Raw genomic sequence first — 15,436 nt, 5'->3', positions numbered from 1 at the left:
TCTTGAACTCCTCCTCTAAAAACGTCAGGCGGTTGCTTACCGCAATGCTTTCCACTCAATACTACAATAAGATCAGAGGGGAAAAAGTCAGTGCCGAACGGAAATGAAAAAGTGAAGGTTATGATGAGAGTTACCCCGGTGGCCTGTTGTATGTGGCTGTTGCCGAGCAGCCCCGGGGGCATTAGAGCAATGCGCGCCCTAGCATCCTCCCAGACCTTCACTAGGGGTCCCCGGATGGTTATTTGGTGTCCGGGGCTCGCCGGTCGTTCGACCGCCTACAGATATTCCTCCGCCGGTAGGTAGAGTATGGCCTTGATAATCTTGCGCTCGCCTAGTGTAGACTGAGTAGACGCTAAAGGGGCAGAGGACTGGCCGACCGGATCGGAACGGATAAGAGATCGTCTGATTTTTCATTGAGCAGGAGGGAGTGAGCTAAGGGGCTAGACAGCGATGGGGGTCAGAAGGCCAATCGCCTTGAGAAGGGGTCCGGTCAGAAGATAGCGCTTCCACCGTCCCAGGAGCCAACGGAGGGGGAACGTCTGTCTGCTCGGACATACGCACAGCTGAGGTGGCGAGCGGGTTGGTGTGCTCGTTCGGCGGAGTTTGCGTCAAGACAACGGAAGTTCATCACCAGAAGACCAGGCTTCCTCGGTCTGAATGGCCGGTTGAGTACCTGACAAGGCGGTCTCTCCCGCCGCCTCGGTAGTGGCGGTCCGAGCGGCAGATGCATCGCCCGCCGTCTGAGCCTCTTCACTCTCGCCTTCATGAGAGCTGACCGGAGCGATGCCGAGTTTCTCCGCCTCCTTCGCTGCAGCTGCCTCTATCTCGGCAACCTTGAGTTTTATCATGCCAAGCGTCGTCGACTTCATCATAGTGGCAGCTGCGAGAATGAAAGAAGAAATCAATTAGACCCAAAGAAAAAAAGGAGGAAGTCATTTCTTACTAGGGCCGCCCGGAAGCCTCGTTCGAGTCGGACTTAAGCCGAACATATACATCATTCCTTCGTGGAGCAGCTTATGGATATCCAGCTTCAGCCCGGCCAGCAGGTTGGCTGCGTGGAGGTAGGCGGGCTTGGTCCTATACCGCTTCAGGTCAGGTTGGGAAGGCAGAGCGGTCTACCATTGGGTCCGGAAGGGAGGTGGTTCGGGGAATCGCAAGAAGAAGAAGTATTCCTTCCAATGCTTATTGGAGGATGACATGTTATCAAAGAAGACAAGGTCAATCTGAGACTGAAACAAAAAGGTATCTATCTTGATTGCTTCGGATAATAAAAGTAATGGAAAACTTGAGGCTTTAGAGGAATATTGTGCACTCGGAAAAGCACAACTACGCCGCAGAGCAGCCGAAAGGAGTTAGGGACAAGTTGGGCGAGCGGAATGCGAAAGTAGTTGCAGACTTCTATCATGAACGGGTGGATGGGAAATCGAAGGCCTGCTACAAATTGGTCTCGGAAAAAGGTGACAGTGTCGGCCGGCAGGTCGTGAGGTCGGGCGGACGACTTAGCTAAAACTATCTCATGGTCAGGGGAAAGATTGAAAGCACTTATCAGGCTGGCAGCGTCACCCGAGTCGAACTGACTCTCCATGTTATGGTACCTATTGGTTAGTACTAGGAAGATCATACCCGTTCCACTATAAAAAAATTTTGTACAAGTGTCGAACCTTTCCTAACAACCTATTGTGTTCTTTAGAAATTAAATTCGGACTCGCAAATGAACTTAACATTATTGATTCCAAATTTAACTTATCTGTTCTTAATGGTTTAGATTTGGATCGCAAACGATGCTTAACATTATTGATCTAAATCCACCTATGTTATAAATTTAATTAAATATTAATTTCAGAAATCGGCTTCCACGTTAAACATGGCGAGGCACTAGGCCTTCTTGGATATGGGAGCAACCACCACTTCCTAGACAAAGTCTTTCAATGAAATCTAATATTTAATTTCCTTATATAACCCTAGGTTTAACCAAAAGGAATAATCGAATCACAAATTTGAAAAACAAAAAAAAAAATACAAACTCGAATCATAAATTCGAAACCTAGAATTATATGCCTCTTGTGTTTGGAATTCATACAAAGAAAAACTAGTATGATGCGGAAAACAATTACTAGTTATACCTTTCTTTGTAAGCAACAACCTCTTGATCTTCTACCGTATTCCTCTTCTTATCTCGGACGTTGTGTGTGCAATGATCTACTGAGATGAGAACCACCCAAACCCTTCTTTTTCCTCCTTGCAAGTTTCGGCCAAGCTCCTCTCCTTGAGATGAAGAGTTTCGGCCACCACCACCAAGCTCCAAGGGATGCTAGAAACAAAGTCTCATTTCTCTCCTTCTTCTCATAGCTAGAACCAGCCACCCATAAGAGCTCCAAGAGAGGGATGAAACCAGCCACTAAAGAAGAAGAGAAGAGGAGAAGAGCAAGGTCTAGGGCCGACCACCACCAAGAAAGAGAGAGAAGAAAATAGAATAGAGTTGTGTCCCATCCCCCTCTTTTATAATCCTTGGTATTGGCAAATAAGGAAAATTTAAATAAAAATTTCCTTATTTTCTTTGCCATGAAAAGGAAAATTTAATTAATTAAAATCAATTTCCTTTTCTTAAATCCATATGGTCGGCCACCTCATAGCTCCAAGTAAGAAAAGTTTTAACACAAGAATTAAAACTTCCTAATTTGTTTCCAGAAATTTTTAATAAAAATTTCTCTAATAATTTTTTCTTTCATGGTTGGTTATAAAAGGAAATATTATAAATTAAAATCTCTCTATTAAAACATGTGGATAATTTCTAAAAAGGAAAGTTTTCTCTAAAATTAAAATCTTTCTATCAATCTACAAATAAGGAAAGATATCAAATCTTTTCTTAATCTTTTGTAGAAACTTATAAAAGGAAATATTTAATTTTAAAACTCTCTTTTTAAATCATGAACATGGTTAAAAAAGGAAAGTTTTCTCAAAATTAAAATCTTCCTTTCAATGTACAAATAAGGAAAGATATCAAATCTTTTCTTAATCTTTTGTAGAAAGCTATAAAAGGGAATATTTAAATTTTAAACTCTCTTTTAAAACCATGGAATCCACATAAGAAAAATTTTAAAATAAAAATCCTTTTAATTTAACTAGGACCGACCACAACAAGCTGGGACTCCAAGCTATGGTCGGCCCCCTCAACTTGGCTCAACCTTTGGCTTGGTCGGCCCAAGCTTGGGCTCCAAGCTTGCTTGGTCGGCCACCTAAGAGTGGGTAAGAAGTGGGTATGTGGTGGGTATAATTCTCTATATACAAGAGGCTACGATAGGGATCGAGAGGAGGAATTGATTTTAGTCTGTCGATGAAATTAAGCTTCCCGTGTTCGCCCCGAACACCCAACTTAATTTCATCAATAATAATTCATACCACTAAAGAATTATTATTGAACTACCGTACCAGGGATGTAAATGAGCTTAACCGAGCCGAACAGTATTAGGCTCGAGCTCAGCTCGTTTAAGTTATATTCGGGCTCGAGCTCGGCTCGAGCTCGAATCGAGCTTTTATCACAAGGCTCGATCTCAGCTCGTTTTAGAATTATCAAGCTCGCGAACAGTTCAAGCTCGGCTCGTTATTAGCTTGATTATCAAAGTTAACGATCCTAACTCGTTAAGTGAGCTCGGGCTCGTTTTCAGGCTCGTTTAGAACTCGTTTTGGCTCATTTTAGAACTCGTTTTGGCTCATTTTAGAACTCATTTTTTGGCTCATTTTAAAGCTCGTCTTAGAGCTCATATTTTGGCTCATTTTAGAGCTCATTTTTTGGCTCGGTTTAAGGCTCATTTTAAGGCTCGTTTTAGAGCTCATTTTTTAGCTCGGTTTAAGGCTCATTTTTTTTGGCTTGTGAGCCTATAAATGAACATGTTCGCGAGCTCACGAGCCGAATATCCTTAAGTTCGAGCTCGGCTCGATAAAACCGTCGATCTCGAAATCGAGCTCGAGCTCGGCTCGATAAGATAAATGAACGAACTCGAATGAGCTTTTTATCGAATCGAGCTCCGAATAGCTCACGAACTGTTTGGTTCATTTACATCCCTATACCGCACCAATCCCAAATTACATTTTGGGCTCTTTCTTATTATGAGTGTGTTAGTCTCCCTGTGTTTAAGATGTCGAATGTCCACTAATTAAATGAGTTACTGACAACTCTCTTTAATTAATATCTTAGTCCAAGAGTAGTACCACTCAACCTTATCGTCATGCCGGACTAAGTCCACCTGCAGGGTTTAACATGGCAATCCTTATGAGCTCCTCTTGTGAACATTATCAACCTAAATTACTAGGACACAGTTTCCTTCTATAATCAACAACACACACTATAAGTAATATCATTTCCCCAACTTATCGGGCATTTTGATTTATCAAGCTAAATCTCACCCTTTGATAAGTTAAAGAAATGAATACTAAATATATGTGCTTGTTATTATATTAGGATTAAGAGCACACACTTCCATAATAACTAAATTCTTGTTCTTTTATTAAGTCAGCACAAAAAGAACTTACCTTAAATGGTCCTGCTCAATTCACTCAGAGTGTACTAGTGTAATTTTATAGTTAAAATAAACTAATACCAAATTACACTACGACTATTTCAATGGTTTGTTCCTATCCATCTTAGTCGTGAGCTACTGTTTATAATTTATAAATAACCGATAAGATGATCTTCTGTGTGTGACACCACACACCATATTATCTACAATATAAATTAATTGAACAACTACACTTAACATATAAATGTAGACATTTTTGACCAATGTGATTCTTTATTTCAAAATAAATGTTTACAAAAACTAGGCTTTTAGTATACACTCTAACAGTACCAAAGGCCGGGAGAAGGGTCAGAGGAACTGGCCATGGTCGGAAAACGAAAGGCACGGTGGTTTAACTAGTGGGATCAATGGGAAAAGGCCGACAGGAACATAAAGGAAAGCTAAAGCAATAAGGCAGAGGAGAGCGAGGGAGGGGCTTACGGGAAAGTGAAATGTGGAGGAGGAAGTGTGCCGAGGATTCACCGGAACGCCAAAGGAAAGGGTCGTCGGAGCACTGGGCACAAAGGAAGTCGCCAAAGCACGAAAGGCAGTAGCAATGGAGAAGAGGTAGGCCTCGGGGTTTTATAATGACCGAGCTCGACCAGCCGTAGCCGTCCGATCTAGGTCACGGGGATCAAAGATTGCATCCGACCGTGGAATTCAAATCACCACATGTCCCATCATGGTAGACGCCCCCACCGTACGATGACGGCGGCAGCGCCACGTGGCGCCAGGTTACGGGGTGACATTTAATGGAGCCCATTACTCGATATGGCCACAGGAATGGCTTTAATGATGGTGATATGCACTGGTTCCAAGGAGATTTCGATGACGACAGCTCTGACCACAGGCAAACCCGGACATGGAGCGATAAGGTTAACAGAGTGCCAACGAACGCTTGGCCGAGCGGCCGACGAAGGCTCGGCCGAGCGACCGACGAAGGCACGGCCTAGCGGATCACTCAAGCCCACTTGGGCCGCTTCAACATCACTTCCGATTGGTCGGTAAAGAACTAAACTAATTTGTCCAGTCAGTCGGACATACAACCTCCTTCAACTAGACTTGAAGGGGAGGCATGTGATTCGGTGGTAAAGTGGGATACGGATGGTAGAGCGGCCAATGACACATGGAAATTAGAGTCAACATGGTCAACATCCAGTGCCCGATCGGGCAGCCGGTGTTCCTGCCTGAGCTGCAGTGCGACTTCCCAGCTCAACGCTGGGTTTTCGACGCTCAGAGGCCGAGCGGAATCCCCACTCGACCGGACGATAGACATTGCTCGACCACACGCGGCAGGGCGGAGGCATTATGAAGCACTAGGGGCGAGCAGGCCTCCCACTCGGATCGGTCACTCCAGTAGCAATACAGGGGCTCGGCCGAGCAAACTCCCCGCTCAGCCTCGCAGACGACAAGAAGAGTAGGAGGGAATATCTTCTTCGGGGAAAGTGTCACCGACAAACGGCATGGTTGGCGGTATGGTCAGACAGAGAATCGTACGGTGGAAGTTTCCACTGTCACGCCAGGGATATGCCCGGCCTGTTAAGGTATGGCGTCAGGCGTGCTTTTCCGACACACTCGTTGCAGGTATACTTTGATAAGCATGCACGCGCATTCAGGGAGCCCTATATAAGGACCCCCAGACTTCGACGGAGGTATGCGCGACTCATCACTGTAGCTACAGTTCTCGTCATTCTACTTCGATTTCTTGCTTTCGGAGGTTGACTTAAGCGTCGGAGGGTCGTTGCCGGGAACCCTTTCCCGGCTCGGTTTTGTGCTTGCAGGTTCTCGCTGAAGGTCTACGTAACTCACAGGGTTGCGCGGAGTCAACGAGAGCACCACGTCTCCAGCGACCGTCGACTCAATACTCGGACAGGATCACGACACTTACATAAAAAGAAATAGTAAGCAAACTAAAGACAGAGACACAAAAGGAATTACTTGGTTTGCAATCAGAGGATTGCTAATCCAAGGCAATTAGAGCTCACTATCAAAGTCTCCTTCAGGCGGAAAAGCCTTTTACAACATTGACAACTCAAACAGTAGTAGAATAGGCAAAGGAATTGTTTATAAGTGTTCTGTCTAGCTTTTTGGATCAGGGTTGTATTTATATCCCTAATCGGGGTGCCTAGAAGGATTTCATGCACCTAAACATGGATAGAATTTTATCTGCGTCGCACTGGATCGTGACAACGCGTGTTTCGATAAGTTTTCTGGTCCGGGCACCTGGACGGGGTTGAATTGCCATCCGCGACTCCGTAGAGCCGAGGCACCCTCAGGCTGTCCTGGGGGTCTGAGTGCCTGGACCCAAAAGTCAACATTTTGTTGACTTTCAGTTCCAGTCTTTCACTCCGATTCCACTCGCATTGGTCCGGATCTTCCGCTTCGGTCTCACTTACTTGGATGATTTCGGTCATTCGAAATAGGGCTCACCCGAACCTATTTTTCGACCTTCTCGAGCAACCTTCCACTTCGGCTTCTTGTCCCTCGGAAACACTGCGCGCCTCCTTCTCATCTGGCCATGTACTCTTCCATAGCATCTCGTTCGTCGGAAGCACTGAACCTGTCGACTCTCTCTCATGCCGCCCTTCTCGCTAGTTGTGTCTTTCACTCGACTTCCTGTGCTCTTAAGTTCCTTCACACTTAGACACATGTGTTGAACCATAATAGGATCTAACTTAACTTGGTTGATCACATCAAAATTATCTTGGAGTACTTACAATATCAATCAAAGTTTTTTGAACAAGCTTCAATTTGATATATTATTCGTCTTATAGTTCAACTTGAACCAAAAGTCATGATATCTTAAATTTAAACTTATACTTATAGTAGCTACGGTTTTGTAGCTACTACAATATATATGTTGGGTAAATTTTAAGAGGCTATAATTTTTGACTCAAATTGAACCACGAGACACACAATATATCAAATCGAAAATCTCTAAACAAGTTTTGATTTGATATATTATGTGTTTAATGGTTCAATCCAAATTAAAAGTTATGACATCTCAAAGTTTATAGTTTAACATTTACGTTGTAGCAGCTACGAAATCGTAACTGCTATAGCGTGAATATTAAACCTTAATCTTTGAGAGATCATAACTTTTAACTCTAATTGAATCACGGGACAAACAATATGTCAAATTTAAGCTCATTTAGACATCTACAACTTATTATAGGGTGAAACCCATAATGGCCAAGTTTTAGGCTCAAAAAATATCATTTTAATTTTTTTGGTAGGCTCCGAATAATTTTAGTCTTAAATTCTTTTCCATGTTGTAGTAGTTACAGATTATACTCATTATTAGGACTATGGCGATCATACTTATGTTTGACACCACAAATGAGTTCATTAATGTGTCAAAACCAAGATTATTTTACAAAAGTACTTGTCTGGTAGTTTCTCAAATATCAATTACTTATAAGAATTCAATACCAACATAGATTAAGATAAAATATTTCTCAAAAAAAAAGAACAAGAACATTTTATAACTATCAAATATCAATTTACAACAAACAAACAATAATAGATCTCAATTTGATAGTTTCCTTGTCTTACAATTTTCTTTTTCATACTTTTAGCTTCTTATATAAATAGGAATGATAAGGTGATCTAAAATCCACTTCCAATCTTTTTTTGTTCAGCGTCTATGAACTTGGACAAAAAAATTAGTTTTATGAAGTAAATGCTCAACTTCCATTTATATCTCTTTGTATGACTGATTGATTTTTTTACTATTTTGATTTCATACTTTTTACTTCAGATCATTTCATTATCTTTAATCTTTTATAAGAAGATATAAATATTCTATAAATAATAATTAAAGAGATTCCTATTAATTCACGGTAAAAAGGAATAGTTCCTTAAACATACACAAGTTGATACATGACGCTCACTCCAAAGGAATATCTCCAACTGACATCAAGTTACCATCTCTATCTTTGTAAGTGATGGTATATTTACATCCATTGCAACCTTCTTTTCTTGATATTTTTCCTTGCAAAAATGTAAGAATCAATAATTTACAATAATAGTTATTGAGAAATACAAATACATTTCAATTTGTAATTGATACGGTTGGCAAGGGAGGGGCCCAAGAGGAAAGGGTTAGAAAGCTCAAGGCCATATAGCGGTCAAAAGTCAAGAGGACGTGGCGGTCAATAGTCAAGGTGATTCAGCAGTCAATGGTCAGGCTGACTAGGCAGTCAGAGGCAAGCATGTGGGGTAGTCAGAGGCCAGGCAGACTTGTTGATCAAGGAGACAAAGTAGTTGAAAGACAAGGGGAAACGACAGGCGGAACACCGGGCATAGGTCGGGAGCGGCAGAGCTGGGTAGACGTAGCCCGATTTACAGGCCTGTGATTTGAAGGCCCGGAAGCGCAAGTCACAAATCATAGATCGGAAGCGTCAGAGCTGTGCAAAGACAGCCCGATCTACGGGCTTACGGTCGAGGGCCAGCAAGTACTCATGGGTCAGCAGCGGTAGAGCTGGGTAGAGGCAGCCCGATTTACAGGCCTGCGATTTGAAGGCCCGGAAGTGCAAGTCACGACTCACAGGTCGGAAGCAGCAGCGCTGGTCGGAGTCAGCTCGACTGGCAGATAACGCTTAGAGGCGGGATCTGGTCGAGGGTGTGAGGTAGATGCAGACCGCGATAAATAGGACGAGCTAAGCTGTGCAGGAGTCGGAGGATCACAACTATTCGTCAAGGGTAATCATTGCATACCAGGGAGATGTGCAGAGGCGGGGGTTCCTAAGCGAGAGGATGCTCTTATAACCAATGGTAGCCTGACAGATGTCCCTCACTACGAGACAAAACCCCTGTGTAAAGGCGAAGGTTCCTAAACAAGAAGATGCCTTCACGACCAATAGCAGCACGATAGGTGTCGGGGATATACGATAAAGCCCAGCGTCTAACGTTTTCTGACAGGATGGCAGGTTCTGGAAGCAAGGCGGGTGCATAAAAAGGAGGAGATTCCTCGTACGCGGGTACGCGCTCTCTGGTGATTTTTCCACAACTTTTCGTTTTTAGTCTCTCTGCTTGAGCGTCGGAGGGCCTGATCCGGGGACTTTTTCCCTGGGTTCTGGTCTCTAACGTGAGGGAGGGAGATCGTCTGAGTGTGTGCAGGGTCCTACAGCAGCGTCAGCCGCCCGTGGGAGCCGAATCGCCCACGACTTTCCGTCAACAACCAGGCCACCGCGACCAGCCTCCGTCCGACTCAGCCTTCGGACAGGATCAAATTTGGCGCCGTCTGTGGGAAACACAACAGCCTGATCTGAAGCGTGAAGATGGAGGACTTTGGTCGAAGTTCCAGCAGGAGGATTAATGTCACCATAACCGCGGGGGAGTACGAGCTCTTCAAGGAGGTCAGGAAGCAAGCCGCCTCTGAAAAACAAGGAACAGTCTCACGACCTCGCCTGGCGCCCGAAGCGTCTAAAGAACCAGCTCCTGCCTCCGACAGGGGCTCGAAGAGGAAGCAGCAGGAAGAACTCCCTCGTACCTCTTTCCGAGAGCCTCGCCGCAACTATCATCGAGCCGGACCTCGTGAGCATAGTCCGAAGAAAGAGGAGCCGCCGGCGTCGGTGGCGGAAAGCTCTCTACATCCACCTCGGGATTCAGGAAAGGGAAAAGCTATAATCCCTGCCAGAGATCTGCTTGAAGACCCGGATGACAAGGTACCCTTCTCGGCTCAGATCCTGAGGGAAAGCCTGCCCAAGGGGTATCGAGCCCCGAACATTGGAGAATACGATGGGAGCAAGGACCCGGAAGAGCACCTGAGGAAGTTCAAGAACGCGGCTATCTTGTATCAATACAGCGATGCTGTCAAATGCCGAGTGTTTCTACACACCCTGTCCGGGTCGGCGCCGAAGTGGTTCGATGGATTGCCCCCAGAGTCCATCAATCGCTTCATGAATTTCAAAACGGCCTTCCTACGCCGTTTCGCCAGTAGTCGTAAGTATCAAAAAACCGACCACTGTCTTTTTGCTCTCAAGCAGGATCCGACCGAGCCCTTGCGAAGCTACATCAACCGGTTCAGTCAGGTGGCCAGTGACGTCCCCTCCGCCACCTCAGAAATATTGATGAGCGCCTTCTCCCACGGATTGCGAGAAGGGGAATTCTTCAGGGACCTCATCAAAAACCCCGCCCGAAGCTTTGACGATATGGTGGAGAAAGCTTCTTGCTACATCAAGGTGGAAGAAGCGCAGGCCGCTAGGCGGAAGGCCGAAAGGACGGTGGCTCCAGACAACCGACCTGAAAGGAGAGTACCACAACCAGCTCAGCCCTTCCAGCGCGGTCAACCCAGGTCTGCCCCTCAGCCCGTTCAGGGAGTCAGACCAGCTCCACGAGTTGCTGCTATACACGCACCCAGACCTGGATCAAGGGGAGCACCATATTGCACATATCATCGGTCCAGGACGCACGATCTTAGTAACTGCTTCCAATTCGCTCGTGATTCCAGGAGAGCTGCCGAGCAGGGTCCGCCCTCCCCCCGGAGTTAGCGCCCCAAATACAGAGGATGGAGGAGGAACGGGCCGCAGCAGGACGTGCTCGTCAGACCCGGCCCGACCTAGCCGGCCCATCTAACCAAGCTGGCGTCGGGGAAGACCGAAGAGATCCCGGAGAACTGGAGAACCGAGGCAACGCTGCTGTGCGAGAGATCGGTATGATTTCAGGAGGGCCCACTGACGGGGACTCAGGCCGAGCCCGTAAGTCACACGTTCGGCGGTTGTATGTGGGAGCCGTGGGATGCAGCCACGAGCAGGCCTCCGGCCCTGTTATTAGCTTTGGGCCTCAAGACCTGGAAGGTCTGGAGTCGCCCCACGATGACGCCCTCATAATCAAGGTCGTTATCGCTAACAGCCGAGTGGCTCGGGTCTTTGTGGATACCGGGAGCTCGGTCAACATTTTATTCAGAGCTGCGTTCGAGGAGATGCAGATTGACGCCGCTGAGCTCCAACCCGTAACCACTTCTTTGTACGGGTTCACAGGCAATGAAGTCAACCCATGGGTCAGATCAAGCTGGCCATCTCCATAGGCACTGAGCCACTGGTGCGCACCCGGAGGAGTACCTTTATAGTGGTGGATTCGCCTTCCTCCTACAACGTCATCCTGGGAAGGCCAGCTCTGCATGAGTTCCGAGCTGCCGTCTCCACTTTTCACCAAAAGATCAAGTTTCCGGTTGGCGAGCAGGTCGGGGAAGTCAAGGGAGAGCAGAAGGTGTCCCGCAGCTGCTACATTGATATGGTCCGGGTGGAGGCGCGCAAGAGCCGGAGGACGCAAGATGGGGGAGTGCACGCTATCCAAGAGGAGCCTCTGCCTATTGCCGAGGAGCCTATCCCTTGGGAAGAAATTCGGCTGCATGCTGACAGAGTAGAGAGCATCACTCGCATTGCCAGTGACTTGCCACAGGAGCTTAAGTCAGAGCTGATACGTTGCCTGATCCGCAATAGGGACGTTTTTGCTTGGTCACCGGAAGGAGCCCAGGGTCGGCTGGCACTATGTCGGAAGACGCAGGATCAGCGGACGCTTCAGAAGCAACAACAGAAGGGGCCTGGGCAGAAATATCCCCGGGAGGTGGATCGGCCGCAGGATGAGGAGCCTCCAGGAGGAAAAGTCCGTCATCAGCTTCGAAGGAAGGGAAAGTTTCCTGCGGCAATTCCCTGGATAGGCGAGCTGTGTCCAGAAAGGTGGCAGGAGGTGCCGAGCATAGGAAACCTTGCTCGAAGGCCTGCCTAACCCCACCAACGGCCCCATAACAGAGTAACAAGACCATCCAGCGTCCCAGCTTTTGGAGGAAGAAGGAAGAGCGAACGTAGGCCAGTCTGTACGCCTTTAGCCGCTCTGATTCGCCAGCTCGGTACGCTTCCAAACTGTTCTGGTTCTCCACAGCCTCGGCGCGGACCACGGACAAATCGCTCTGGCCTTGAGACACCGCTTCCTAGGCCTTCGATAACTCCGCTTGTAAGGATTGGAGAAGGGCTTGGCAAGTTTCCCACTGAGTCCGCATGGTTGCTTCCCGGCTGGCGGCGGCACTAGCCAGGGCCTGGGCATCGGCCAACCCCATTTGCAAGAGCTCCTGACCTTGCCGTAGCAGCGTCAACTCCTCTGATTGGGAGAGCAGCTCTGCCTCTTTGGCTTTCAGCTCAGCTTTCAGCTCAGAGACTGTCGCTTGATGACGATCCGCTTTAGAAGCCAAGGAGGACTCACTGGCCTTCAAAGCCGCCTCCAACTGTTGAAGTTTATCGAAGGCGGCATGGGAAATAGCCCGAGCAGAGGCCGCAGATTCCCCGGCGGCACGCAGATAAGCATCCAGGCTTCCAAGGGAGGGCTCAGGAAGAGCTGAGGAAACCGCAGGGTGCTCTAGTTCCTTAAGACGTGCCTTGAGCGCCGCGTTCTCTCGTTGAAGCTCGGTCGCTCGTTGCACGGCGCTCAGACTCGCAGAGCAGGTCTGCCAGTAGCCGGAAGAAGAGAAAGGAAGTTACAGAAACACACGGATACCAGGAAGAAGAAGAGAAAGAGCTTACCGCTACCAGGGAGCGAGCAATTTGATCAAACTCCTCCAAAGGGGAACTGCTCTCCCAGAACTGCCGATTGGCTGATTGCCAGGAGATGGCCAAGTCCCCATAGAAGTCGACCCTACCAAAGATAGGCGATAGGTCGGCAGCGGGCACATAGGCCGGGTCGGTCTCTGAAGGGAGCTTCCAGGAAGCTTCAAAGGCCAGGTCTGCAGAAGGCAGGTTCAGAGTCGGCAGGGCCGAGCTCGGAGGCCCAAGAAGAGGAGAGGCGGAGGGAGCCAGCGAGTCCGGGGGCTGATCGCCAGAGGACGAAGGCGGGGTAGGTAATACACTCTGGATTGGCACCGGAGCGGTCAAGTCCAATGGCGGGTCTGCCACCTCCAGATCAGAGGCCTTCTCCCGGGCCAAGCTTGTCTCCTGGGTCGAGCTCGTGTCCGAGGACCTGGTGGGGGAAGAGATGCTCACTACGCGTTGACGGCGAGGAGGTGGAGGAGAAGTTGCGGTGACTGGGGTCGTTCTCTTGCCCTTACGCGTAAGGCGCAGCTTCATAGTAGGAGGGAGCGAAGGCACTTGCCCTGCTGGCGACGGCTCGGGTGCGGGTTGATCAGAGAGGCGGGGTATGACTGAGTCTGCAGGGTTGGGGGCTGGTGGCTCAATAAGCGCCGAGGCAGCTACCGTCTCGGAGGTTTGGTGTCCCGAGGGCTGTGGACCGGCGGAAACAGCGGGGGTCAGAGGATAGGCCTTGTGTTAGCTCCTCATTCAGAGCTTGCAGAACGGCCACCGAGGGTGTCTCCTGACTGGCAAAAGAGTGGAGGATGGCAGCCACTACAAGAATAAGAGGAAAACGCACATCAGTTAGCGAAGAGCGGCATATAAAAAAGCAACAACTTACCAAAAGGAGCTCCGATTTCTGTGGGGATAGGACTAAGACCAAAAGCGTACAGAATGCCTTCCAGCATCAATACAGACAAACGAACAACAACACCGCTCAGCTTGGCCACAGCCGCGGAGCAGACAGGCTCATGAATGTGCAAAGGGAAGTCTGAAGCAAGGATGGGATGCCATTGGGAAGGCCCGGCTAAGGGGACGGGGGGCTTGAGGAAGAAAAAGTGAGATCTCCAGCCTTTATTGGAAGAAGGTAGGTCATCAAAAAACTTATGGCCCGGCTTGGCTTGAACGTTGAATACCCCCGCCTCGGCTCGCCGGAAGGAATAGAAGTGATGGAATAGTCTAGCAGTCAAGGGAATTTGATAAATGCGGCACAAGATGATGGTTCCGCAGACCGCTCGGAATACATTGGGGGCAAACTGAGAGATACCAATACCGCAATACTGACTCAACTCGGAGAAAAAAGGATGCAAAGGAAAGCGAAGACCGCCTAAGATTTGATCCCTAAAAACAGTGATAAACCCTTCGGGAGGAGAAGAAGAATGTTCATCTGGCGAGGGAAGACGAAACTCATATGCGGCGCCTAGCCCCAAGTTGGATTGCAGTGAAGACAGGTCGTGATGGTCTAAATCAGAGATGTAACGTGAATACCAGAAGAGTTCCTTACCATCCATGATTATGAGGAGCAAGTAGGCAAGGGGGATGAAGACAAGAGGGGTCACAGGTCGGGCGCAAGCAGGAGAACGAGGAGTTGCACTGCCAGAAACGGCCGCGAACGAAGGGAGGAGGATAGCGAAGCGTCGAAGTAAGGAAAGCGGACTGCCTTTAGGGTTTATAAAGCCCATTCATTCCTAGGAAACATCGAGGATCGAGCCGAGTATCTTTTGGGGTAACGCGAACCAGCGCCGTCTGATGGGAAATAAGCGCCGAAGGGTGCAAAAAAGGGTCAGAGGCTGGCGTCAGGAGGCGTGCGCAGTAAAGGCGTCGGACAGGTGTCATCGCGAGCAGAAACGCATTAAAGATCGACAAGGCAAGGTAATCATGAAAGGGCGTGGCCTCAAAAAAGAAGCATTCTTCGTGAAAGGCTCAAGGCTAGGCGGGAAGTTTCATAAAGCTACAGACGCCAGGCAATTCAAAAGGGTCGTGAATGAGACAAAGCAGGTCAGCAGAAGTGAATGTCAGATCAGAAGAGTATCAAGCGGGCCTGTGGGGTGTTGCTTGCTCGGACCATCCGAGCAAGTATCTCTGCCTAGACAGCCCTTGATCTGAGCAGCTAACCAGGCGCATCGCGAGAACTGCAGGGTCATCATAAGCTGCAAGGGCACTGTGGCCCAAGGGTTGAGTAAGGTTTTTACACTCCCTCCTCTATCCTTAATTCTATATCGCGCATAATGCAATTGCAGGGAGAAACGCGACGCAAATGAGTAAGCCCAAAGCTAGCGATAACGACCAAATCAACCACAGCAATGAGGTCGGTATAGG

General features: G+C 48.1%; 1 protein-coding gene across 1 annotated transcript; it reads right to left on the bottom strand.

Moving 5' to 3' along the window:
• Positions 1-608: 608 nt before the first annotated feature.
• LOC122050645 lies at positions 609-13,615 on the bottom strand. Its single transcript, XM_042611536.1, has 4 exons — positions 13,076-13,615; positions 12,589-12,999; positions 12,267-12,489; positions 609-880 (listed from the first exon to the last, which is right to left on the bottom strand). Exons 1-4 carry the CDS (start codon positions 13,613-13,615, stop codon positions 609-611), a joined length of 1,446 nt encoding a protein of 481 aa, XP_042467470.1.
• Between the last annotated feature and the right edge of the window lie 1,821 nt (positions 13,616-15,436).

This window comes from Zingiber officinale, chromosome 3A (genome assembly GCF_018446385.1).
Source record: "Zingiber officinale cultivar Zhangliang chromosome 3A, Zo_v1.1, whole genome shotgun sequence".
In the NCBI taxonomy this organism is placed as follows: domain Eukaryota; kingdom Viridiplantae; phylum Streptophyta; class Magnoliopsida; order Zingiberales; family Zingiberaceae; genus Zingiber; species Zingiber officinale.
The sequence above is the reverse complement of the archived record's forward strand: the minus strand, read 5'-3'. Positions and strand labels throughout refer to the sequence as shown.

Excerpts from the sequence above, each read along its gene's own strand:
- LOC122050645 (XM_042611536.1), bottom strand. The coding sequence starts at position 13,615 with ATGAAGCTGCGCCTTACGCGTAAGGGCAAGAGAACGACCCCAGTCACC. Across the intron at positions 12,490-12,588 it reads TGGCCGATGCCCAGGCCCTG|GAAGCGGTGTCTCAAGGCCA; the intron begins GCTAGTGCCGCC and ends TCGAAGGCCTAG. Across the intron at positions 881-12,266 it reads TAGGCAGGCCTTCGAGCAAG|CTGCCACTATGATGAAGTCG; the intron begins GTTTCCTATGCT and ends TCATTCTCGCAG.